Raw genomic sequence first — 25,980 nt, 5'->3', positions numbered from 1 at the left:
ATTCCACCCTTCCGAGGAGCAGGTGCTTCATTTAATTGTGCCTAGCAATCTCTGTTCATTTCGCATCCTCCGTCCGCCCAAACTGGCTGCGAACTTAGATGAGTCACAAAACAAATTCGCGATGATTAATTATAATGAATTAAACCATAGAAGCGTTCTGGCGCTGAAGTGTTGCGCCGTGAAAACTAATTAAGAAGCACAATAATCGTGTGTGCACAAGAACGAATACGCGACTAAGGAAGAGAACAAAGGGGAAGTGCGTATGTAACATTATCTTATTGATTCAGTCGGCTGCGCATTTGTTTCCGTTTTTTCGATATCGGTTTCCGGTACGCAACGCCGTATAATATGTAAAGCATCGTTTGCGAAGCCGTGACGTTAATTAAAAATTAATGACACGGAACACGGAAGCCACATCGGCAGTGCGGATATGATTTTTGAAACTTTTTTAATTATTCCTTGGCTCGTTAACTTTAATCACCCGGCCTCGGCGTGCGTAACTTTAGACTTCGTCCAGGCGCATCGCGTCGCGCTATAGCGCGCGCACCGGTCGGCACGCAAAAGCGCGGCCAACGTGTAACAGCGTATAGAGAAAAGTCGGGAATAAATCCGACACAGTGGCTTCTGGCACTGGCGAGATGCGGCCTGCCCGCGGTCCTTTCCAATTAGACGACCGTAGTGGTTGGCAAGTAACGAGTCACTTCCCGCGACATTTTCTTTCAAGGAATTAAACAGCAAACTAACGATCTCTATTTGAGTCACTTCGCGGAATATACGCGTCGCAGTGAACGTATATATTGCAACGAGAGTAGAGAGAGAGAGACAGAGAGAGAGAGAGAGAGAGAGAGAGAGAACTTCTGGCACATAGAAAAAGAAGTTAATTGGCACGGGTCACTCAGTCGTAGTCGATTTTGTTGATTCCAACGATATTTTTAACAACATCAGTTACACGCACTTCTATCGAACTCTGGTGTTCGAGGAGACAAATCCATACTCCTCGCGATAAAAATATTATTTGTATCGAGATGAAAAGAGAACGAATTTGGGGCTTGGAATATACATGCAAATTAAATTGTGTATCATTATTATGATTCAAGCCTTTTGGAGTTTGTTATTTCTATTCTTCGTAAAAGCGGGATGTTTTCCCAGAATAAAGGCATGATGACGTCTGTTTTTCGCTATTTTTGTTAATTTAACCCGATATCAAAGCTGCTTTTGTGAAAACTTTTTCATTTTTTTATTAAAAGAAGCATATAATTTTTGCATAACACTGCAGAGCACTCCCTTCACGCGGTGACTTATCGAGCGCGCTCAGCTGTGCGGCGATTCATTTGTAATTCGAATGCGCTGGAATTACCAATTTTTGTTTCAAGTGTTTCAACGCGCTACAATACTTCATTATCGAACATTATTAACGGCAGTCCGCAATACAGGTAGGTAGGTAGTTAAATTCCGCGTATCGCCATCGCTCTGTTAATTATATCATCGCACAGCGACTAATTATGACATTAATTATAGAAGCAATATATTTGCAAAGATATCACGGATTGCAAAATAGGTCATCCGTCGCACTGTTAATCGGCATTTCGCTCTTATTATCGTGCTGAGCAGTCTCTCAAAGAACGCACATCGCGTCGCTTTCGATAGTTCGTTCCGTATCCTTTTGTTATTGTCGTCGTCTCCAATTAGCGCACGTTCGCTCGCGCAGTTTCAGCAAGATGAATTATTAACAACACGCCGTCGTAACACGAACTCGAGGTAGCGCCCACAGAATGGAAGGATATGTAACTTTCGTCAAGCAACTTCAACCCCCGTCCCCGTCGGGAGCATCGCCAAAAACTGCAACTTACAATATCCTCTTCCCGGCGTATGTTCTTTGAAAGAGCAAGTTTTTTTTTTATAAAATATGCACAACTTATCCAGTCAGCCCTCTCCTTATCAGCGTAGGATAAAACGCATAAAGCGCTGTACGTTCGATCGATTCGCTTTACGGGGGCTAACGCGTTGTCTCTTCTCTCCCCCGAAAGGTCTGAACGCAATTATCGCGTACCGCCACGGCAGCGGATATGGCCGGAGATTGCGGGCGCGCATTCATTTTTTCGAGACATATTTAATCACCCTTGATGTCCGGCGTTTACTTTTTTCCTCGAGTTCTCGCGCTGAAAGCTACGCTCCGGCGCTTCTCTATCGCCGCACGTACGTACATCGCCGAGCTTGCACAAAGGTGGCGAGGCGGTAGTAAAGTACTCGTATTTTTAGACGTCCCCTAGGAGAGTACTCGTCGGGAGTAGAAGTGGGGTCGCCTTTTGTCCGTCGCTGGTAATGAGCGACGCACGACACTCGGGAGGGAGGAAAACCAAGCCGGTATGGTTGGGTCGGTTGGTCGGAAATGGACAGATCGGACACTTCTGGACGTCCGGCTGGTCGCTGTGCACGACGCGCGGGGGGAGAAGAGAAAAACGAGGCCGGCCTTTCCCTCGAACCCCCTTTCCGCAGCAACCAACGAGGACGTGTAACGAGCAACGAACAAAACTCTAACGAGGCTTGCGCATGACTACCGTTTCATCGCGAAATAGTCGTGGATATTCTCCACTTGGCCGCGCCCCGTTTTATGGGCTAATTTGCCACGGAAGGTCGACCGCGCGTTCCTTCATTTAGCAAGGTGAGCGAGGTGAACGGTGATTTTTCACCTGACGAATTCTAGACCACGCGAATTATAATTTTGACCGTGGGTTCAAACGCTGATGCGCGACGGATGCGACAATGACGTGATTTTGGGCGAATTTTAACCCTTCGTGGACAATAATATTTCTTGGAACGTACAATCTATGTTTGTCAGACCTGAACAACTTGCAATTTTGTCGAAAATCAAAATTGTTGGACACAATTATTCTACAAAAATGTAGAAGAGCCTCAGCCATAAGATAGTAGTGCAATTAAGCCAAAATCTGCACACGGATTTGCACTGTTTTGGCGCTTTTTGCTGGACCCTTTGCGAAAGTTGGTGAGTGATTGAGCATTTCTTCAGGTCTCACAGACCTACCATTGTACGCGGAGGAGAACAGATTAACAGACGAGAAAGATGAGAGAAAAATGAATGTGCGGATCATATACGAAGAAGGATTGCCGATTGTGATCTTACTTTGTATTTCCTGTATCAAGCGGGAATTTGCAGTAAAAAAGGTTGTACGCAAAATTTGCTCGCAGAGTGAATTTTGCATGAAGTAATCACGCTCTCTGTCCCATCCTGAAATTCGCTGATATTACTTTTGTCTAAAAGTCGACTTAACAGTCTTATGCGCTTTTGTTCGCATATCAAAACACATCCGATGTTCCGATACTCCATGTTACACTTTGCGATGGAAAGTGGAGGTTCAAGAAAGTCGCGGTTTCGGCGCATAAATAATTTATTGACTTTCAAGTGTGTCGTGAGTTATTTGTCGGACAGTATTTCATCAGTGTTTAGTAGAAAGTCAACGACGTGCTCGGTAAAGTCAGGACGAAGTTCGACCGGTGAGAGTCACGCGATGCGCTTGCTCTCGCGAGCGAAGACAAAGCCATAGAAGAAGAAGAAGAAGAAGAAGTAGAAGAAGTAGTGGCAGGGGGATCCGAGTAGAAAAGAAACGCGAGTGAAGGCTTTCTTATCTGAATTTCAAGTACCGTGCCGTGAGAGGAACGCTCGCGTCTTCTCAGAGATTTGTGGTACAGTCCGTAAAACTTTCGTGACGTCATCGAGATTAATTAATGCAGTGACTTAAGCGCGCTGTTATCTCGCGAAGAAATACCATTATACGTCTCGGATGAGAGCATGGGGGGCCGTAGCCGTACGGAGAACGGTTGCGTCGCAAGGAGCTTCAACGCGATATTCCCTAGCAAACATGCAGACGCGCCCGATATTTATAAATGATACCTAGCTCTGCACGTATCAATTTCTGAGTATTTAAATACTAAAACACATAACGTATCGATGTTATCGATATTATCAATATTTTGTGATATCAAAGTGAGTGTTGCGAACGTTTTGATCACCGACGCACTCGATTCCTGCGAGTGAATGCTAAATAACCGAATAGCGCTGGGATCGATTCCGCCGCTGTTGCGCCACGGCGATAGTTTCGTGTTATTTTATCGCCGATGACCCGCGATCATTTGGTTGACGGTTCTCTCTCGCACCCATCCGTTGCCTCCACCATCCCTTGGATGATCAACAATTCGCGAGCGCGACGACGTAGTCTCTTATCTGAATTGCTGGCGCTACAGAATATAAGAAGTATGTTTCCCGGTGGTGTGGTGACGATGATGGTGGGGTGGTAAGCTAGTTGTAGGAGAAACTTTCGCGATATCGTCGCGAGCTAATTAATGCGCGTTGTAAAAGGGAGCAATTACCGAGTTGGCCCCATTTAATTTCGGAGTCAGAATAATTTCGAGGCTCGCTTGAGGTGGAAGTGGGTCGCGGAATAGAGCATTAGCATACGATCGTGTATGCGACATAGCGATGCTTTTTTATCTTGTTCCCGAAGAGAAGTCACGTCCCGCTTTTCTCGGCTTCCGCCGGTATTTCCGCACGATTGCGCCGTCCGAACGCTTTCTACGTTATAAATGTTGCTGCTGCATAATGTAATTTAACATCGACATCGCTTAGGAACCGGTTTACGAAAGGGACCTTCGCTTTGATGTGATATCGTTAATGGCGTCTCGTATTTTAGTCATCCTCTGCATCACGGACTCTGAATATATGTATATGGCTAAAGTACGATTCACAGAGCTACAGTAGAATTAGACTGTTAAATTAATTAACACGAAAATCAAACAATATCGCGAGTAATATGACGACACGTGTATTGACCGATACGTTATGTATCTACAAATCTCACTGGCTTTATTTATATCCGCGCAGTCGACCGTACTGTTAATCAAAATCAAACGATTTATTCTACAGTTACGATCTTTTGTCATGCGAATCACACATAATTGAAATAGCAGCTGAACGAAAGACTAATTCAGAAGAACGGCTCGATCAATTCTCTTTTAAAGTACCTTTCTGCGAATTGTGTGTGCGTGAGTGCGTGCGTGCATGTGCCTTTAAGCGACAATCACACCAGCATGTCTAGAATATCAATTCGGCAAATATCAATTCACCGCGAAACATAATGTATCACGACGCGTTTGTAAACAAATTATCTGCACCACCATGTAATTTTTATCATTTCTAGCCATTTCTACTCGTGTGGAATAGCTTGTATTTTCTAGTGGCCTTTACTTTCATTCGCACTGCTCGAATTTTCGCTAAATCCGAAGCGAGCGACTTAGCGGCCCTTCGCGCGGCGCAGCAACTCGGATGAACACGTAGGATTTTCGAACACAGGGCGTAATCTGCGGGTAGTAGGGGATTTTGGTAGTATAGCCATATAGGAAGAGAAATAGGGAAAGAGATAGAGAAAAAGAAGTGAGGAAGAGGGAGAGAGAGAGGGAGAACGAGAGAGTAGGAAGTAGGAGAGGGTGGAAAGAGCGGGAAAGGGAGTATATGTGAACACGCCGGGAGCAAATAAAGACGAGCATCGAGAGTGGATGCACCTGTACTGACGCTACAGAGATGGTAGAGCAAGTTATATAATTTCGCAAAGTTAGACGCGCTAACGTGGCTTTACGTAAGCCCTTCTCTGGTTGCAATAACGCGTTTAACGCGCGGCTGTTGTGTTGGAACGATTATCTGTCTTGCTATCCGATCGAATAATCAGCTTCGCTCGGCCACTTTAGCCAAATCCACCTCGCTTCAAGGCGAATTCGCCGCAGGGAAGGCGAGAAAATAGGCGAGATAAATGCATTTCTTATGTGACCGCACATTTCGTATTTTCCAGTTTCGATATTTCCTCACGGAGTATCTCTATTCATGGAAAAATCGATGAAAATAGATGCACGGTCGGAGTAGACATTATAAAAGGACTGATGCGAAATAAACTTACGTGTGTTACTTTGGGACGTCTTTTGTCGCAAAACTTCAATAGGAAAAGGAATTTTCGCTGAAATTACTTTTATTGCCTTTCTGTGCTTTGGCCTCTTTTCCCTTTCCCCTTTCCCCTTTCCCCTTTTTCCCTTATGCAATTTATCAGTTTATGCATTGATGGATTTTTGTGGTATTTCTGATATTTTTAATATTAAGCATCCCCTCTCGCAACGTACGGGTGCAATGAACTGTCAGAACAATGCAAAAAATTGCGTGCAAATTAAATTCAGCAAAATACCATTCCGCTTTGTGCATCGTAATCTCGATTACTCTGTTCGAGACTGTCCCTTTTATAATTCAGAAAATATATGCCCATATGTATACATACGTATATAAAATATCTATATACGCTGGTTGAATTAAACTGATATAATAATCGATAGAAAAAAAAGGAAATATTGCATTTCACTTCTAACAATCCATACTGTGTTGATTTTCAAACAAAAGTTATTTTTAATTAATTTGTGCTTAATATTCAGCGTTTTTAAATTTCCATTCTATTGATATGTTCGCACACACACACACATATACACACACAAACGAAAGCGACTTTCGCATCGATATCGCAAAAATATTTTTCGTTCCCGGATTAATATGCAGTTTTTTCATTTGCGTGAGTTTATTTTCAATTCAAGAAAAATCTTTCTTTGCAGTGCTTCTATATGGTTAGCAAAACTGTATCATCTGTTTCACAAGTAATTTCAAAAGAAAATTCTCATGCAATCCTAATAAAGTCTGTAAGACTATCGACATATTGTACGACTTGGATATAAAGAATACACTTATTATAATATTGACAGCAAAAACAATTTGTGCATCTGATTACAAGAGAGGGATTGATGTAACACGTTTCTAGCTTCGAAAACGTTCATGGAATAGCAAATGGAATTGCACGAAATTAGCAAGGGCATTTGCATTGTGTGTAGAGACGAACGCGGATATCCGTAACTCGCGCTTCGATTATTCTCGACTAACATTTCACCCGGGACACATTTCGTTTAATCTTGTGTGGTCTGAGACGTACGTAGCGAGAGATGCGCGTATTTGTTTTCGCGTTGTTGGGCGCATTGAAAAATTCCCGCGTAATCCAGTAAATGGGAAAGTTGCAGCGAGTGGATGGCGCGCGAACAATATACGTGCAACAGTTCAAAAAGAAGGAATTGAAACATTGTTAAATACTTCACAAATATTAATAATGTCGTGTTGTTCTTTTCAATCTACTCTATTCTAAGTATTAGGAAACAAAAGCGTCAATGTTGCGTATTCTAACATTTGAACGTGACAATATCGTATGTTTGCTTCGTCTAACGCGTCTGTTTTCTATTACTATATTGAAAGTCTAGAACATGCTCGTATCACAGAATGGAAATGATCCGATAAATGGTAATAATATGACATTTTCCCTGAGAAAATGATTTCGCTGAAACTTCTTATAGTGTCTCGCAAGATGAAAACGCCGATCAAATACATATTTGATTACAAATTTTATGATCGAAATAAATTTTAACAGCATCTTTTTTCTAAAAGTACCTTGGCTAAGCCCTAAAGAGGAAGCGCGCAGAGATTCACTCGGGAAAAGCTGCGGCAGATAATTTTTCACACTCTGTACCATCTCGAATCGGCACATTTTCCAAACGGATTAAGAACGAGAGTACGCTTGGGACTCACCCGAGGCAGACGAAAAGGTATGAACGCTAGAATCTTTTCTTTCTTACGATTCACCTTTCATTTCCTCCGTTCCAACCTCCTCACTACATCGTTCTCGTTCCCCTGATGCATTTCTTAATAAATGAACCACTTTAATCTCGCGCCAGAAAGTACCCGGGGCTTGTAACTCGCGTTCCCAATTTCGTCGAGAGAACGAGACAATTAATCAGTATTGCGCCTGAGAAATAATTCGATTCGCGGTACGCGGGAATCCGTTTCAAAGCATACAATGGTTTCCATCGGATATTTGTTCGCTACATTTCACCATATAATCGTTTAGCTCCAAATTTTCTCGTGCATTTCAACCATCACCATTAACTCTGGAATTCTGGCAGTGAATGTTTTACGAGGTATCGCATACTTTGAGTCGTAGAATGTATCAGAGTGCAACTTTTGCAAAAATATTTCGTGAAGTATATATCTCATTTTCAATGGAATTGGAAATGTTGCAACTAAGCAAAGCGACCGAACGATTAATGCGATACGATAATTGCGCGCAACTGAGTGAACGCCATTATGCATAAATGTGTTTCCACTGGCTGCATCATTCGCATGTATGTAGCGTTGCGAATGCCATGCGTATTCATTAGATTCGATAGGAATCACCAGGAATTTTCAATTGTACTCATATCACATATTTGAATACTTATGCATCACAATTGTTGATCAGTCAACGAAACGGCAACAATGTCTCAAATATGCGGACATAGACATTTGCAATATAAAACGCTTTTTTTGCTAAGTCTTAATTGCTTACCTGTTTTCTTTAAGTGCTGTATACCGAGAGAAAAAATATATGTATTAAATTAGTAAATATTGACAGATAATGTATATTTGTTATTTAAAATAACAAATGGTAAGAAGTGATTTTTGCAACGATAATTATTCAATCTGTTTTCTTGAAATATCATCAAATAGCAAACGAGCTTTTGTTCTGATGACAGAGGGATTTTTCTCAGAGTGAATTATTGAAAAATAAATAATCGTTCAAAAAGTCAAGTTTAAAGAAGTTTCCACGATCGGTTATTGTTATATTTTTCGTTCCGCGCGGGTGTTATTAGGGAATTGTTGACGGAAAATAGTTTAGAGGTGGTAGCATTCGTAGTGCAGATCATAGCGCGTTCACGAAATCGGCGTAACGCTATACCAGAAGAAGAAGATGATGATTATTAATGTCTCCGACTTATTCGTGCAAAGATTATCTCATGTTCTTTTCAAAACGACCGATACAGTTTCATACAGCAGATATTTTTTGATTAACGATCCGCGAGCAGTGAGATTAATGATCCTAGGTTGACCGTGCCTTCGACACACGATGAAGATTACGGCGACGTCGTTGACCGTGATCGTCTGTTTGCTCAGTGCGGTCGATGGAGCCAGGATACTGGCGGTATTTCCCGTCTATGTGAAGAGCCACTACAACGTGTACGAGCCCCTGCTGAAGAGGCTCTCTGCGAGAGGTCACGAGATCGTCGCGGTGACGCACTTCCCTCAGAGGATTCGTCTGACCAACTTCGCCGACGTGGACATTTCGTCCACTCTGCTGTCTCTAGTTGGCATTCGCTCGTTCCACGACATATAGAATTACACGATTTGGCGGTATATTAGAGACCTGACCTATACCGATTTGGCGTTGCAATCTGCGAGCCGGTTGCTGAAGCATCCGGAAGTGAAGAGGATCATCGAGACGCGGTAGAGCTTCGACCTGCTCGTGATCGAAATTTTTGCCACCGATTGCTTCTTGGGTTTCGTTCATGCTTTAAGCATACCCGGAGTAATCGACGCCATCGGCAGTGTCACGACGGCCGTGGTCGAACAAGATTCCTAGGAATCCAGAGAATCCGAGTTACATCCCTAATCGGTTCAGCCCTTATACCGGGAGAATGAGTTTCCTTGAAAGGTCGATTAATACGGTTGGTCTCTACTGATCGCCAAGCTGGCCTATAGGTAGGGGAGCGGATACGCGGAATTTACCCCAAATTGTGCTGTTAGAAATTCCGGCGATTGGCAATCCTATTTTTGGCACGCATGTATTTGGTATGCGCCGCGTAAATGCTGGTAATTTCGTTCGGCGCTATCGGAATGTTAAGATTAATGTTCATTGACATGTGACATGAGATACCATTTTGCGGAACGTGCCAGCAAAATCGTTTTTTACGGATATTCGGAATTTTTCACGTTTTTGCACACGCAACCGTGCAACGAGCCTACATTCATCTATCTCACGCAAACCGGCCGCTCTTTATTCTTAAATATAATAAATTCAACCAACATGGTATCGAACATTCGTCACAAATCTGTACTTGATATTGAATATTTTACACAAAAAAAAAGATTCTGTTAATATAACTGAATTTTCTATCAACTGGGAACTAGATGGAAAATTCGGTTATAGAAACAGAAAGATTGTAGGAAGTTTCTACTCAGCGCCAATTGCTCTTAATGATCTCAACCGAGTTTTAATCCTTTCGCTGACAATTTTATTTAAAAATTAAAGATAGAAATTCTTGTTTACTTTCACTTCATTAAATGCATTAATATATAATGTAGTTTTAGCAAAAAAAAATAAAAACTTTATGTTTAGCACCAAAGAGATAGGGCCAAAATACTGATATGTCTCACTGGGACATGTTTTTGAAAAGACATATTTGCCCCAACGGTAAGTAGAGTGATAGTTGATGTGTTTTAAATGCTAAACATGCTGTTTATTCAGTTGAATAAGGTTATTATTAATAGTGAGGAAAACATATGTCCTGTTGGTAGCGAAATGGTTAATGCAGTTGAATCTTCAGACGAATATTTTCGATCACAATGACAGAAATATCATTTCTCGTCAGCGAGTTTTTCGTTCGGGCCTCATTCAGTTGCACGAACTGAAAATTTCTTTTCATGTCGAATATAAAAGACGGATTATAACGCTTCAGCTCTACAACCGTCTAAGTTATAATCAAGAGCGAAGAGAGGTATGAAAGAGAAAAAAAAACGAGATTTAGCTTCGTTCTTTCTCGTTTTTTACACTCTTCCGCTTATAAACGCGGACGTTCGTAACATTTATCGCTTAAGTTCTGAGATATCGACCAGCAAGTACGTAAGGTGGATTCTCGTTGAATGATATCGTCCGTGTTGAATGATTATCGGCTGAAAGGCTAACCGCAGTTACCTCGACTTCGTAGGATACTTTCCGACGGGCCGAGCTACCAGATCGCGAGAAAATACTTCGAGGACGATTTGCCCGACTTCGACGTTCTCCGGTCCAGGATATCGTTGATCCTGACGAACGACCATCCGGCCATGAGTGTGGCGTGTCCTCTCGCGCCAGGATTTAAGGAAATCGGAGGTATTCATATTCCGATATCGGGCCCGGAGCCACTGCCCGTGGATCTTCAGGATTATCTGGACTCCCACGGCGGGAACGGTGTTATTTACTTTAGTCTGGGATCTCTAATGGACCCGTCCACTATGCCGAAGCAGGTGTTTGCCGCCCTTTACCGCGCATTCGAGCAAGTACCGCGGCAAATACCGTGGAAATGCGCCGAACGGAGAATGCCCTCCCTGCTGCCGAGGTACGTTAAGTGCGTCGAATGGATACCGCAGCTCTCCGTATTGTGTAAGTATAGGTTCTTTTTTCTGTTTCCGCGCGAGATTAAACGTCGAGGCAGAGAAAAGCTTATCTGCGAAGGTCACAGAAAGAACGCCCCCCGCGTCCAAGGCAGAGAAGAGCTTCTTGATAAAGTCGGGGTGAATGTCGATCGGACGCTGCAGACTATTAGGGGAAAGTTTCTGCCGATTTCCTCCTCTTTATCGCGCGCGTTCGCTCGACAAGCGCGAAAAAACACTGTGGTTTTATCAACCGAAGTATTAACGGTCAGTTATCAAGCTATGGGAATCCGCCTTAGTTCAAGGCTCTTTCAGCTTTCCTTGAAGATGCCACACGAAATCATTTTTTCCTCTATTACTTTTTGTGGCAATTGGAAAAGTGCGTAAAAGAGCGTTGCTTTTTATTCCATTAATGCGCAACGTCGTTTATCAGTGTCGTCGTGAATTCAACTATGTCCAAGCCAATTGAAAGTTAGCAGAATGAGAGCAATCTGACGCCGTTTTACAAACGATTATGAAAAATTCAATTCAATTAAAACGGTGATCAATTAGAAAACATGGTTTTTGGGAGCGCCGTGCGTGTTTTAATTTTCGGCACGATGCTTTTGTTTATCATACGCCGCGCTCGAAATTTCCTGTGAACATTCCGCGGCTCTTTTGTCCCTCGCCTACCACGCCACTGCCGGCGTATCCACCCACGTGCACGCAGAGGGATAATGCGTATTGCCGTGCCCACCGAGCGAATCATTTATTTATTGCGATATCATTATCTGGCGATCGCATAAAACCCATTTGAAGTTTGCATTATCGTTAAATAATCCGCAGGTCAATTTGCACGAATATTGAGCGGCTTTTAATGTATATTACAAATTCAACGTTTGTTGTTATTAAGGTAGAGCGCGGCGTCTACCACGACCAAGTACGAGCTGAAACCTCCACGAAGGAACGCGCGAGCGTCGCGAGTCCACGGACAGAAGGAAATGAAAAATCAGTCTTGAAATCGATCGGAAATACGATGAAGTTTCATATTCGTTTTTCAGAATCATCTTGTGATTATATTTAGATTATACATGATTACGTTATTCCTCAAAAGTCTGAACACCGTCCGTCATGTGTAAGAAGCAAGTAAGTGAATGAAAGAGAAGCTCCAGCGTGTTTCGTCATTTTAGTTTTGGAGCTTCTCTTTCATTTTCATTAGGATAAGTTTTTCTTTCGTTCCCACTCATGTCATCCCTAAAGATGGCGGACAAGATGCAGACCAATCAGGAATTATCACGTTTTGTCCTACCTCTCACTAGACAAACTTCGGTTACATGTAATTACATACACGGTGATTCCAAAAGTGATGATTTCCGGGTGATTTTGCGAAGCGTATAGTTGTGCGATTTTGTTCCTCGCGCGGCTTTTAGCGCAACGAAGTTTCTTTGATTCCGCAAATGAGCAACTGTTCCCCACAAACGCAATCGACGAAAATAATTACGCCAATATCCGCGGCACACATGTATGTACATATATTCCCTATATAGTTCATGCGATCTATATTCACGCGCAGGTACACGTGACTCGTTCTGCGTTTTTCGTTTTTATGAGGGTGCCGTTGGCGCACACTTGAAAAGAACAAATTATTTTCAGGTATACACTCCGTTCTCCCCGTAAACCATCGCCGCGTGTCCAACGCTTTTCATGGAATTCCATTTTCGCTATATTATGCAATCAACCTCGTTATCTTTATTACTTCGTTTTAACCGCTATTACGGCTTAATTTTTTGCGCGTAAATTTCAAATCCAGCACCCAAGAGTCATTGTTAATTCGCAATACTCGCTCTGCATCGAGAGATTAAAGCCCGAAGAAAGTCGTTGAAGTTTTTAATTAGTTACGAAATAGCAGTAATATTTTAGCTGATGCCCTTGTAAAGGGAACAGAGTCGTGAACTGCAATCCATTTAACTGACATCGGTTTTAAAAATTTTTTAACGAAGGGAAGAGTGCTCTCTTCTCAAAAATGGAGAAAAATTCCGGTTAAAGGGGCACTAATGTAACTTTTTTTCGCTTAAGGGATACGCATAGGTAGATACGGGTAAGTAGAAAAAGAATAACCCAAGTAACCTGATGAAAAATAAAAGTTCACGGAAAGCTGAAAAGTTAACGCAAAATAATCCTCTCCTGATACAAAAAATAACTTAAAAATGTTGAACACTCACGTATAATATTTAATTTTAAAAGTTAACAGTTTCAACTATTCAGTTACTCCAATCTTCGTGTGCAACTCGCTGGCAAGTAAATGTATGCTACGAATGAAGACGGCAAGCACCCGTTTATCACGAAATGTCTAGGCCATCCGAATACGCGACTCTTCATCAGTCACGGAAGGATGCTGGGGACACAAGAAGTGGTTTACTATGGGGTGCCGATCTTAGGTATGCTTCTCTACGATCAGCACTTGAACACAGCCTACTTGATGGAAAAAGATCTGGCACTGACGAGTTAAATTACCAACGGTTTTTATACGAACATTTATGGATCAATTTAAATGAACTGCTAATGAACAAGAGATAGGTTCTTGTTTCGAAAATTAAAAATACGCAAGCATGCGCTTGGTTTGCTGTGCATTCGATGAAAATGGAGATATTTCTCGTTGAAAACTGGAATACTACGTTTTCTACGAGCTGTTTTCTAGACGGAAAAAAATTTCAGTTCGGCTAACTGAATGGAGGCCAGACAAAAAGTTTGCCAACAAGAAATTATATCTCTATTATTGCGAAAATATTCGTCTGAACATTTAGCTGCATTAAAACTTGATTATAAACTTGGTAATAAGTGAAAGTAATTGACTGATAAATCGAGTTCCTCTTACAGAAATTTTTCTGTTCTTACAATCGTGTTTTTCATCTGGTCTCCAAGTAACAGAAAACTCATTTACACTAATAGAGTTGCTTGTTTCGTGTATGTATGAGAATTTAATTAAACGCCATATTTTTTTCGCAATTTTTGTATCATTTATTTTGCATCAAATGTTTTGATAATGCTCGTATTTTAATGCACGGTTCAAATGAGATGTAATGAGAGTTTTATCTGTTATGTGATACGCGAGATTATATCGCGTGATGTTCATCAAACTACGTGTCGTCAGTCAAAGAGTTCGATTAGATTTTCAATAATTCTTCGATAGGAAATCAGTCACTTTTTATAACAGAAGTTTACGCATGAATGCTACCAGAACGTTGGCAAAGGTTCATGGATAACGACGGCTATCACATGTTCGCTGAATAATTGTTTCCATCGATTAATTACCAGTGATGCAGAAATCTAACTCAGCTTTTTAACTGCTTGAAAAAATATTTACCATTAATTGACGTTACGTGTGAATCGTTCGCATATGTTACAGTTACACGGAGATGATACAAAAAGCTTCCCTTCAATTTAAAGATCGCCCGATGTCACCATTGGATAAAGCCGTTTACTGAGTGGAACACACACGTTTCGCCACGATATGAATTTTTTAAAAATACATGCTGTAGAATTAACATGATATCAGTATATGCTGTTGGACGTTGCTTTAATCGCAACGCTCATAATGGTGCTCGCAGTATGGCTAATTTATAAACTGTTCAGTCTGTTGCATTACAAGCAGAAAAGTATTACTAAACGGGAGACGGCGTTTCTAAAAAATACACGTACTAAAGAAAAATACACGAATGAAAAGATGAAATAATTTCCAACAAATAATCAAATAATCTCTCGCAAACTACAAGAAAAGTGTGCATTTCAAGTGTATATTTCTGATTAAATATGTAATTTTATGGATAGTTCATATTGCAATGAATTAAGAAACTTATTTCACATAATTTGCATAATTTGTTTCTCTAATAAGGCTGATGTACAAGAAATAATTCATGTATTTGAAATTCGGAACTTCATTCGGCTTCATATTTCTTTCTTTGCGTGTATTGACTGGCTGACTCGAAGTGTTAAAGATTCTAATATTCGAGGAAGAAAAAGATTTGTCGATATCGCGGACACCTATCAAAAGCATCTGTTTCAACAAGTTATTGGAAGTCTACCGATAATTGTCAGACGAACGACCGTAGTGTCGGATTAATTGAATTTCTCTCCCTTTCCCTGCCTCTCTCTCTCTCTCTCTCTCTCTCTCTCTCTCTCTCGGGTTGCTCGAAATCCCGATATAGCTCAATGTGGCTTGACGTAATAAATACAGTTCAGATAGCCGACATTCTGATTGCAATATAATACCGGTGTGACGCGAGTGAAATATCCACAAACCCGATATACGGGGTGTTTCGATTGATTATACATACAAAGTTAACAATCGTAAGATGCGATCAATTAGACACCGAGGCGATTCGCGGTTATTGCAAAGGAATTACGTCCCTCAGATCCTACTTTCGACTCGATGCGTTCGACAGAAGAATCTCGATGCCACAGGGAATATTTTGTGCTGTTAGAGCAATTCGTCCGCTCGAACCATCGGCTGCTGTTGAATTTTTCTGAGCGACGCACGCGTCCGTGATGTACCTGTCATTTTTAGTTTTTATCCTAGATACATAACCGCCCCGAGTGAAACGATGGTGCAACTGACAAAAACATCAGAACACGATTTATTCATTCTTTTGCATACGGTATTATTACGTTAAACGAACCGTGCTATTTTTTTGTATTTGTTCATTTAACCATGTGATTCCTTGACGTAGCTTTTTCCAGGCGGATCCCTTAGTGCAACAATTGAATTAGCTCTGTATGATAAAACTCATTTTCACAGAACCGCGTTCTCAATAAGAGTCGCGAACTTGCAGGGTAAACGTGGTCTCGCGGCCTCTTCGCGGGAGATGACCGATGCAATTGAGATAAATTGTGACGTTATTTTAACATTTACAACGAGCACTCGTTTTATCTCTGGTATGAATTATTCTCTGAAACACACGGAGCGCAGCCCGAGCATAACCGGGTGTGTACACTCGCATATACTCGGTTTCCACAACACAATGCCGGGCGCGCCGTTACATTAATTGCAAGAGTCGTCTTATACTACGGAAAGAAGCTTTTGCATATTCCAGCCTTATATCACTCACGCGCTTTATTATAAATGTGCAGGCGGCACAGAGAGCCAAAACAGGAAACCGGAAAAGCCAAGCGAGCGCGCTTGGCTCTCTCGTAGGGAGAATAAAAGCGCAGTATAAATTGGGGTAAAGCCGTTGGCTCCTTTGTGCCTTGTGAATGCAATTCAATAAAGTGTTTAGAGCGAAAGCGGCACAAAAGAAGTCTAGCGATAAATGACAATTTGCTGAAGTTGGCAATTACGGGGAAGTATGCTGCCGTTGAAAGGTGGGCTTAATGGAAAGTTGTTAGGAAGTGGGCAACAATAGAGATAGACTGATAGACGTCAGAGCGCGAGTTCTTCTATGACTTTTCATGGGGAGAGCAAGAGAGAGCTGAGTGAGAGGGTGAGAGGGTGAGAAAGTGGGAGGGAGGAAGGAAGAGAGGGAGAAAGGTCAGTCGAGTGCTCGATCAAGAGTCTCCTACAATTTTATGCTAAAATAACAAATCTCTCGCGAATCTAATTTATTATGGCTCTTATCACTATTCGACCCTTGCCCGACTAGCTCTGATTTATCGTTTTTGCGGGCTCACACTGCGTTTATCTGATAAGCAAGATTTATAAGACTAAGGTTTTCCCACTAATGCTAAAATACTAACCGTAATTCTCGAAATATTATTGCTCATAATGCGTGCAACATCGATTTTATTTTCAATTTGAGTGGTGAGACTCACAAGTCCCCCTTCTTCGTTCGTGGTCAGCTTCAACGTCGATAATGTTTTAATAATTTTAATGTCTGATTCAAAACTGATTGCGACGGTATGAAAACTCGCCGAAAGGATATCCGACACATCGATCGTGTGCGTTTTGACAATGCGTACACGCACTCCGCCTGTTTGCAGTTCTTTAACAATAAGCATCAGCGATTGCAACATTGTACAATAACAACAACGTATTCCGCTCGTTGAATTAGCCTTGGCCAACTTTTCGAGCAAAATCGTTTTCATATTGTTCCTAAAACGTCCTCTATTTGTGAATATTCTCCCATAAAACTGATAGCTGCGAAAGTTCTCGCTTTGCAATAATGGGCCTAATGAACTGCCGTCGTCTATTCGTTTGCGACGTATCCACCCTGAGTTTTCATTATCGTAAGCTGACAATAATATCGAATAAGTGTCGATATAATATCGTGGCGTTAGATAACGGCGTATCCGTTTGCCGGAAGCTTTCCTTCCCCGTGCTCGTTACTGCCGTTCTGTTTTCTTTTTTCTTTTCTATCGCCTCGTCACGGACAGAAATGGGGCGGAAGGGAAGAAGAAGATGAAGGGACGCTTCGCGCGTCTAATGAGCCTCTCGTTGCTATCAGACGAGTGTGGATGAGTGTCCCCGTTCAGTCTCACCTCGTCGTCGTCGTCGTCGTCGTCGCGAGCAGCGACATTCTCGAGTGCACACACTCTTGCAGCCAAGAGAATACGATGACCGTACAATCTTTTTCTTTTTCCTCTCTCTTTCTCTTTCTTTCTTGCGAGAGAAGAGACGCTGTCGATGTTTCTCGACTAGTTAAAGAGTGTTGCCCGGATAAAATCGCTACTTTGACTTGTACAGGCTGATTTCGCGTAGCACCGATGCTGCGTCCCTTGCTAATCTCGCGCGATAAATAAATGGGGACACCGATGTTTTAAATTATATATAAAATAGTGATATTCATTTCTCTTAAATCCTTCCGCGCCGATCGATACAAAGGCGGTTCCTCTGTGTATGTGTGCTTGTCAATGTCAGGAATTCCTTCTGTGTGTGCACCATATTGAATTTATGTTTCAAACTGCGTGCGCGCATACATGCGCTACGTATGTGACAGCTTTCTGTCTATATCGCTTGAAGTTTCGCTCGCTTCTACTTGAATAGGCAACGATCGAGTGGATCCGTGAAAGGCAAATACACGAAATATAGGTTACATATCGCTTCGTTGCGCTTTTATGCTTTTCGAACATGAGGTCGCAAATATCGAGCGCTTTTTTAAGATACGGGCGTCTGCCCATACGGGAGGTAAATTGTTATCGACGTCTCTCTCAGTCGCGCGCCCGTCGAGTTCTTCGTCAAATCTTTCTCTTTTTTCAGGATGATTGCTCGTACGTTTGGCAAGTTTCCGCCGCGGACCGTTGTGAGTGGGTGAGTAATACCGAAGACTGCTTCACAGACTCCGTGATTCAGTACACAGTGCTGCTGTTTTGCTATTTTAAATCCGAGTACACGCTACTGTTCGTCTGCGGCTTGGTCCTCATACTTCTGTGGCTATTCTACTTATTCCTGATTTTGGGAACCACGGCGGACAATTTGTAAGTTAAATTCTACGCCAGGCATTCGCAATCCCAACTAGGAATATATGATGGTTATTTCCAGCGTTCGTGTGAGTGAAAACAACAATTATTTGTGATCTTTATGTATATAAATTTCGATAAAAGATATTCCGTGAATCAAAGATTACTTTGGCTCAGTGCACTCACATGAAAAATAATCACGGATTTGGCCATATACATATATGAATAGACAATTGTAAAATATCTACTTATATATCTATAAGTGACAGAATGCAAAGACTGCATACCGCGATCATTCGTCAAATGATGATCGATCACGAGCGTGACTTACAAGAATTCGATATAAGCGCGAGTAACAATGAAATTGAAGCTTTTCTTGGTACCGAAACTGCAGACTTTAGCCAAGTTCGATCCCGAGGAGAAAACATGTTACCGTCTACAGAATATAAATGATTACATGAGCACAACGAATTTTTACTTCTGGCAACTAACCAAGCCAATAATCGAAAGATTCATGCTCTCCACTATTTCAACCGTCTGCGTTTTACGGAGGCAGTTTCTTTCGAAATGATAAACGAAAGTTCGCTCGTTCTTTCGAGCTGTACAAATATCAGAGAAAATGGCGAATTGCCACGCAGGAGTGCATCCAATAACGGGATCCCGAAATGTCGGAAATCTTCTGGTCGCACTTTTATCGGTACATAGGTGCCGATGTATTGATGAGAAAATATTTCTACTTGTCGAATAAATCGCACAAAATAGCGTGCAAAAATCGAAATCGCATAATGCGCCTGTCGCGTAATGCGGGATGTAGGTTGCGAATTTATAACTTGCTTGATTTAATCGAGGTTTCATTTCCGCGTGAATGCTTGTATTCGATATCTCGTTGGCTCCCGCGCACTGGCTGGTTAATCATCTAAATCCTTGGTACTTCGAAAGACCGCGAAGAAGTTTCGTAACATTTATTTCACCGCGTTTATAATAGTGGAAACGCGACCGCGCTTATATTGCGGAGTTCGTCGGAGTTTAGCTTTGATCTGTGGCCGGTATAATGGCTGAAACTCGGTTAAGAGAGAAAACTTACTTTCCTGCGAATAACACACTCTCAACGTACAATGAAACAGCGAATGTTGGATGTACGTGAGCGACGTTAGCTTAGCAATGCGTGTCTCAAACGAACATTACCCGAATATTTCCTTCCACTTCCAACTCTGCACTTGTTTGCGTGTTTCTCACATTTTAAACACTATTAACGAAACCTTTATACAACCTCGACTAGCCTGTAAATTGACGTCTCCTTTAATCTTAACATTTCCCTTCAACGCGTCTTTACAGCGCGAAAATTAATTACAGTGTAATTACCAAAGTACACGGCAGGTACAGGTGAACATTAAAAATTAATCATTGCGACATTTTCGTTTCAGTTTTTGCCCATCACTGGCGGTAATAGCCAATATAATGCATCTATCGGACAGCATAGCGGGAGTGACGATATTGGCATTCGGAAACGGTGCGCCTGACATCTTCACGTCCCTCGTGTCGAGGGGCAACGGAGCGATAATAATGTTCACTGAATTAATCGGCGCGGGCGTCTTCGTGACCTCGGTGATCGCAGGTTCTGTGGCGATAATTAAGCCTTTTAAAGTTTCGTATAAATCTCTCATGAGGGACGCTTGTTTTTATATTACCGCCGTGTGCTGGATAAGCTTCGTGGTGCAAGACGATACGGTTCACCTCTGGGAAGCCGTAAGTACGTCCGCTATCTTTATTCAAATTCGATAGAACGATATCGCGATTGACTCTCTTCTATCCTCGACTACCATTCTGTATTTTCCTTTTTGACACAAATCTCTCATTCTGCACGATCAAAAATTGATGCAATCTATTTCCTTTTTTTCTTTCTTGTATTTTACTAGCTTGCAAGTAACGTAAGATTAAAACAAGTAGTTATTATGTACAGATCTCTTATTCAGAGAAAAAGTGCCGTGACATCTTTTTCTCCTCACACATTATATTCCAAATATTATCGACTCTGCCAATTCCTCATGTAATTCATCATGTCTGATTCACGTAATAGCGATCGATACATGTTCTCGGAAATGTACGGCAATATATTCCTTAACGCTCTCTCATTATATTACGTGAAAAAGTGTAGAAAACGCGATTATTTCTAAAAATTACTGAAAAGTATTTCTTATGCATTTCTTCCTTCGTTATATACCAAGTATTAAATAAATATTATTATCCGTACTTCGGATGCTAATGTCGATTCTTTATGCCTGAATGGTCAAGTAGAGTAAACGTAAAATGATCGCGACTTCGCTCATTTCTTTCTTTTGGTCTGCGCGCCCGAATAAATCACGGACGGTTTGAACCACTGACAATTTCCATGGGTTCTAATCGATTAATCTTCGTAAACTGTCGACAAACGGGCAAACAGATATATTTACATTTTTTACACAACACGGTAAAATGTTTTTAACCTGTTATTTCGATTAAGAACTCAAATAAGCAATTAGATGCCGAGATAAAACGGTTAAGTTCCGATATTGGTTTTCTACACCAGAATAATTACGATGGTATTTGATAAAACTTATCGGTACCTCATACGCCAGATCAGTGGGGCGACACACAGCGAGCGAGAAAGTTTATCCGCGGGAAACCACATAAGTGGTTTCATTCCGGAATAACGATAATTCTTCGACGAATTTAATTAAGCTACGCCGCAATCTCCTCCTCCCCCTCCCTCACACCCACCTGCTAGCTGGTTGGCTCGCAATCTGACTGTCGATGAATTTTTGCGGGGTTTCGAAAGAGCGAGCGAGAGAGAGAGAGGAAGAAAAAGAGAGAGGCAGAGAGGGGAGAGAGAGGGAGCGACAAGAAACGTTTCGCAGGAAACGCGGGGATTATTGTTGCACTGCATAAAGCCCATGGAAATCATTTTACGCTCACACAAAGAGAGACTGTTATTAAGCCACGAGCTATAAAACTGTTAAATATCTTGATTCATTCCCCTTATATCGCGCTACACGATGGCAGACAGACAAACGGACGAAAACTCGATTTCATTCGGACAGACGGTCAAATTCTCCCGAGCAATGTCGATTAATACGGGCTATGCGTATATAAATAAGCGCGCGTTCCTTTCAAAAGTAACAAAACAAAGAAGCAAGCGACTCGTACTAAAATTCAGCATGCGCATCCACTTATTGTTTTCTTCATTAAGAAATCTCAGAATGAATTCCGCCACTGGCTGGAATTGCTCCCTTCTTGTTCGTATATTAAAAGGAAAAGGAGTAATTAAAATCTTTCCTTTTAATGAAAAGAAGAAGATACATGAGATGTCGTTGTCTGAGAGTTTCTCCTTTCCTTTTTTCCCCTTTTTTACGCGTAATATCATACGTGCAAGGTTATTCGTTACTGCGTGTAGGGGAATAACCTTGTGGGCCGACCGACACTAATGCTCCCTAATGCTGATACATTTTAATTGCAGGCTTTATTCTGGTCTACGCGCTGTTCATCGTGGTGGTCGTGATAATGCAGATGTACGACGCGAGGGAAGAGAGTCTGAAAAGTACGTTTCGCGCGAGATCTTTTGATTTACCGAGAAAGATCGCGCGAGTCCCTTCGTTACTCTATTTAAGAATCTTGCACGGCGAACGAGAACTTCGGCAATTCGTAACTTTTCTAAACACGTTCTCTCTAATGATATTTCTCCGACTCGTCACCGCAGGGATCCGACTCGCGTGAGCACAAGATACATCCTTAAAATATCTCTGAGCGATTCAGAACGCGTTCACAGCAAGAACTATTGCTACCTCACGGAGGAATCCCTTCCTAACCTTTTGAGTTCGCTGTAGATGTGCGGAAAGGATGGCTAACCCGTTTCTTATAGTCCAGAGAAAATTTTCACCCGCGCTAAGATCGATCCCTTTACACGCGAACATTCTTATGTACTTTCAGCCAGGATCCCAAGTGTACCCGATCCAGACGTTCTGCATACTTACTTGGCGAACAGGGACACAGACGCTATACCCAAGATTCCCACTAGAAGCCGACCTTTTGGCTTACATGCCAAGCTAGGTACGGGCATCGTTTTTACGACTCATCGCCCATATCCACGTCTTCGGTTCCCTTGAATTTTTCAATAGTTCCAACTTTCTCGAAATCGCACCGTTCATCTCTTGCACATCAAATACTTTCACACGATGCATCAATCCGATCACGTATTATCCCAAATCACTATTTACCTTTGCGTCGTAATGTGTAATTTGTTGCGTTAGCTACTCGCTTTGTCGTCTATCTTAAAATATACCCACAGGTAGAAAATCACAATAATATCAAAATAACTAGAAAATGATCGAATCGTGATAGAAAAGTGATTCTTTATGGTCGTTTTATAACAATTTTCTTGTCATCTCAACGTCATCGTGATTTTCTGTTCTACCTAAGCAAACTCGATTGATTCTTATTTTGAGCTTCTCGAAGTGTTATTTGATTTTAATATTGTTGTATGCATGTATAATACAGATGTTGCCATCGCGGCGGAAAGAAAAAGAGCAATAATACGGGGCGAATCTGTTCAGTTGAGCCCCGAAATTAACGATTATGTTCCCGATAGGCCACGGGGTCTCTACAGGGAATTTTTGTACGATGTCAATCCGATTAGCAGGGAAGATTGGGAGAAGTCGAGTGGATTGGTTAAGACTGTCTTAATTATACGTTCGCCCGCCATGTTTCTACTTCAGCTGTTTATACCGGTGGTGAACCCTACCGCCGTAAAGAAGGGTTGGTCAAAGCTACTGAACTGCTTTCAGTTGTGCGTGACGCCTACGATAGCGTTGTTTCTACTAAATGGTAAAATATACCCCCCATTCATCTACGTTGAAGATTACGTTACATTGCTTCCTACAGAATTCCACCCACGGAGGAAATATTGCAATAAAAATTACATTAAAATTATGCCCCTCTTTATGGTCACACTCCTTATACAGTTTGACTATATCAAAATTGTACTATGAATTACTACAAAAATAATAAATTTGACAATCTATCGAATATATAATATAAAGGAATATTAAAGTAATTACAACAATTTACAGTAAAAAGTCAAATATTTTAAAACAAATTTATGGTAATTTTGTTCTACAATTTTGTGCATAGTGCACGAGAGAAAGATCACAAAATAATTTTTATCACAATATTTTCTCCGTGTATAAACTCTAAAAATTAACTTATTGCTCTAAAATTAACTTAAATATGTGCTAACGTATATTTTTAATAACTCTCTGTTTCTATAAAGAAAGAAAATATATTACCCGACTATAAACAGAACTTATTTGTTATATTATGTATATTGTTCGAGCAAATTATAAAAATCTTCAATTATACATGGAAACATGTTCGGAAAATATGTTAAGAATGCTGCTTATTTTTCTTACTTCTCGTTTCTTATTTTTGTTTTTTAGGCATAATTTAATTCTTTGCAATACGTTATAGAAGTAGAATGTATGCGTTTAAAAAAAATTCATAATTATTATATCGGCATTAGTCGCACCGATAAAGTATTCGCCTCTTACCATCCAGCTTCATTTCTTTTAATTGTTCCGTTGCAGTTTGGCATACGACTTTTGGCAGCGTATCAATAGTGCCGATATTCCTCGGTGTCGGCACAGTGATTGCTATAATTGTATTTACAACAACCCACGTTGATCGCGTGCCGAAGTTTCATAATGTGAGTAGCTCCCTTTCCTTTTAGTGAATAATAAGAGCTTCATATGTGTTCGCGATATCGTTATATTTGAAAAGAAAAAAAAGAAAAGAAATGCATTCCGTGCGAATTCCTTTTATCATTGATATAAAAGCACGCGGCATCACCGATTGCAGGTATTCGCATTCTTGGGATTTTTAGCTGCCATGCTGACGGTTTATTTGGTGGCTGGAGAGGTCATGGCGGTACTCCAATGCATAGGATACGCATGCAGTATATCCGACGCAATGCTGGGCATCACTTTTCTTGCGTTGGGAAACAGTATAGGGGGTGAGTCGTGTGAGAAATGCTTCTCGAGTGATACTTGAGGGTGGTACGTGCGATAACGAAAAACACAGTCGACGAGATAAAACCGTTTCGGATTGAATCTCCAAACGCAGCGGGAAGTAAACGACGTCAAGCAGCACGAATCGCGACACTGCGATATGTTTTTGACGATTGTTGAGTAATAACAGTTGCGAACACATTGCGAACCGTACACGTAGTTGCAATATCGTACACGAAATTGAAACAATTGAGACAATCAATGGGTACACTAGTAGCGTTTTTAGTATAATATTAATTAAAATATTTTCCCTTTTGAAAAGACTCTAAACAGAATTTACAGGTACGTTTCACCCTCTTAAGGACGCGAATCTACGTTTCCAATTTTCAAAACTTAAAACATTAAAAATGCCGATTTACGTCTCTAGTTCGCAATGTGTTAATCAATAATAAATAATAATATAATAATAATGATAACTGTTTCGCTTAAATCAGTGTAGCCAGTATCAGTTTGTTAAAGATTTCCGCGCTTATGTTAAAATACACGCGCAAGGTAATTGGAAACTCTGTCTAGATCTCATATCGAATATCACCATCGCCAGACAGGGATTTCCGCGCATGGGATATGCAGCTTGCTTTGGCGGACCGATGTTTAATACTCTACTGGGACTAGGGCTGACTTATGGTATCGCCGCCGCTACCGATCCTGAACAACAAACGAAGATCAGGATCAGCGATATGGCACCCGGCTGCATAGCTTTTCTCCTTTGCTCCTTGATAGCTACCGTAATTTACTTCAACATTACAGGAGCTGTGGCGCGTCGCAGCTACGGTTATCTTTTATATTCATTCTATTTGGCCTTTCTCCTCGTACAATTCCTAAGCGAATTTCACGTCATACATCCTCTCGGTACTGATCACCGACCCGACATTGACTAATGCTGCATATTACCGTACGGAATTAGGTGCTGTTCTTCTTTTATATGACGTTTATATCGTTATATGTATGCACATAAAAAAATTCAGGAAATGATAAAAAGATTTATTTACAATTAGTTTTCTACTCCTTGTAGTGTAGATTTATACCGTATAGAATAAAGTAGATGTGGAAAGAAAGATATAGAAATAAAGAGAGAGAGAGAGAGAGAGAGAGAGAGAGAGAGAGAATAAAAAGATACGCAGCATCCCTCTTTTATGAATTACGTCATTAAATGAATCAAAATCGCGCGGATATAAATGGAGATGCATTTTTCACGCAGTACGGAAGTTG

At 41.2% G+C, this 25,980-nt stretch overlaps 1 protein-coding gene and 1 pseudogene across 1 annotated transcript; both read left to right on the top strand.

Moving 5' to 3' along the window:
• Window positions 1–9,026: 9,026 nt before the first annotated feature.
• On the top strand, window positions 9,027–15,553 carry LOC116850275 (annotated as a pseudogene).
• Window positions 15,554–18,347: 2,794 nt separating this feature from the next.
• On the top strand, window positions 18,348–25,649 carry LOC116850269 (mitochondrial sodium/calcium exchanger protein-like). Its single transcript, XM_032828335.1, has 9 exons — window positions 18,348–18,404; window positions 18,477–18,694; window positions 20,101–20,426; window positions 22,170–22,250; window positions 22,640–22,759; window positions 23,207–23,533; window positions 24,292–24,410; window positions 24,563–24,716; window positions 25,285–25,649. Exons 1-9 carry the CDS (start codon window positions 18,348–18,350, stop codon window positions 25,647–25,649), a joined length of 1,767 nt encoding a protein of 588 aa, XP_032684226.1.
• The last annotated feature ends 331 nt before the right edge of the window (window positions 25,650–25,980 follow it).

This window comes from Odontomachus brunneus, unplaced genomic scaffold, assembly GCF_010583005.1.
Source record: "Odontomachus brunneus isolate Ranch 3 - 2012 unplaced genomic scaffold, Obru_v1 Obru_scaffold_140, whole genome shotgun sequence".
Classification (NCBI taxonomy): domain Eukaryota; kingdom Metazoa; phylum Arthropoda; class Insecta; order Hymenoptera; family Formicidae; genus Odontomachus; species Odontomachus brunneus.
Note: the sequence above shows the minus strand (reverse complement) of the source record. Positions and strands in the feature narration are given on the sequence as shown.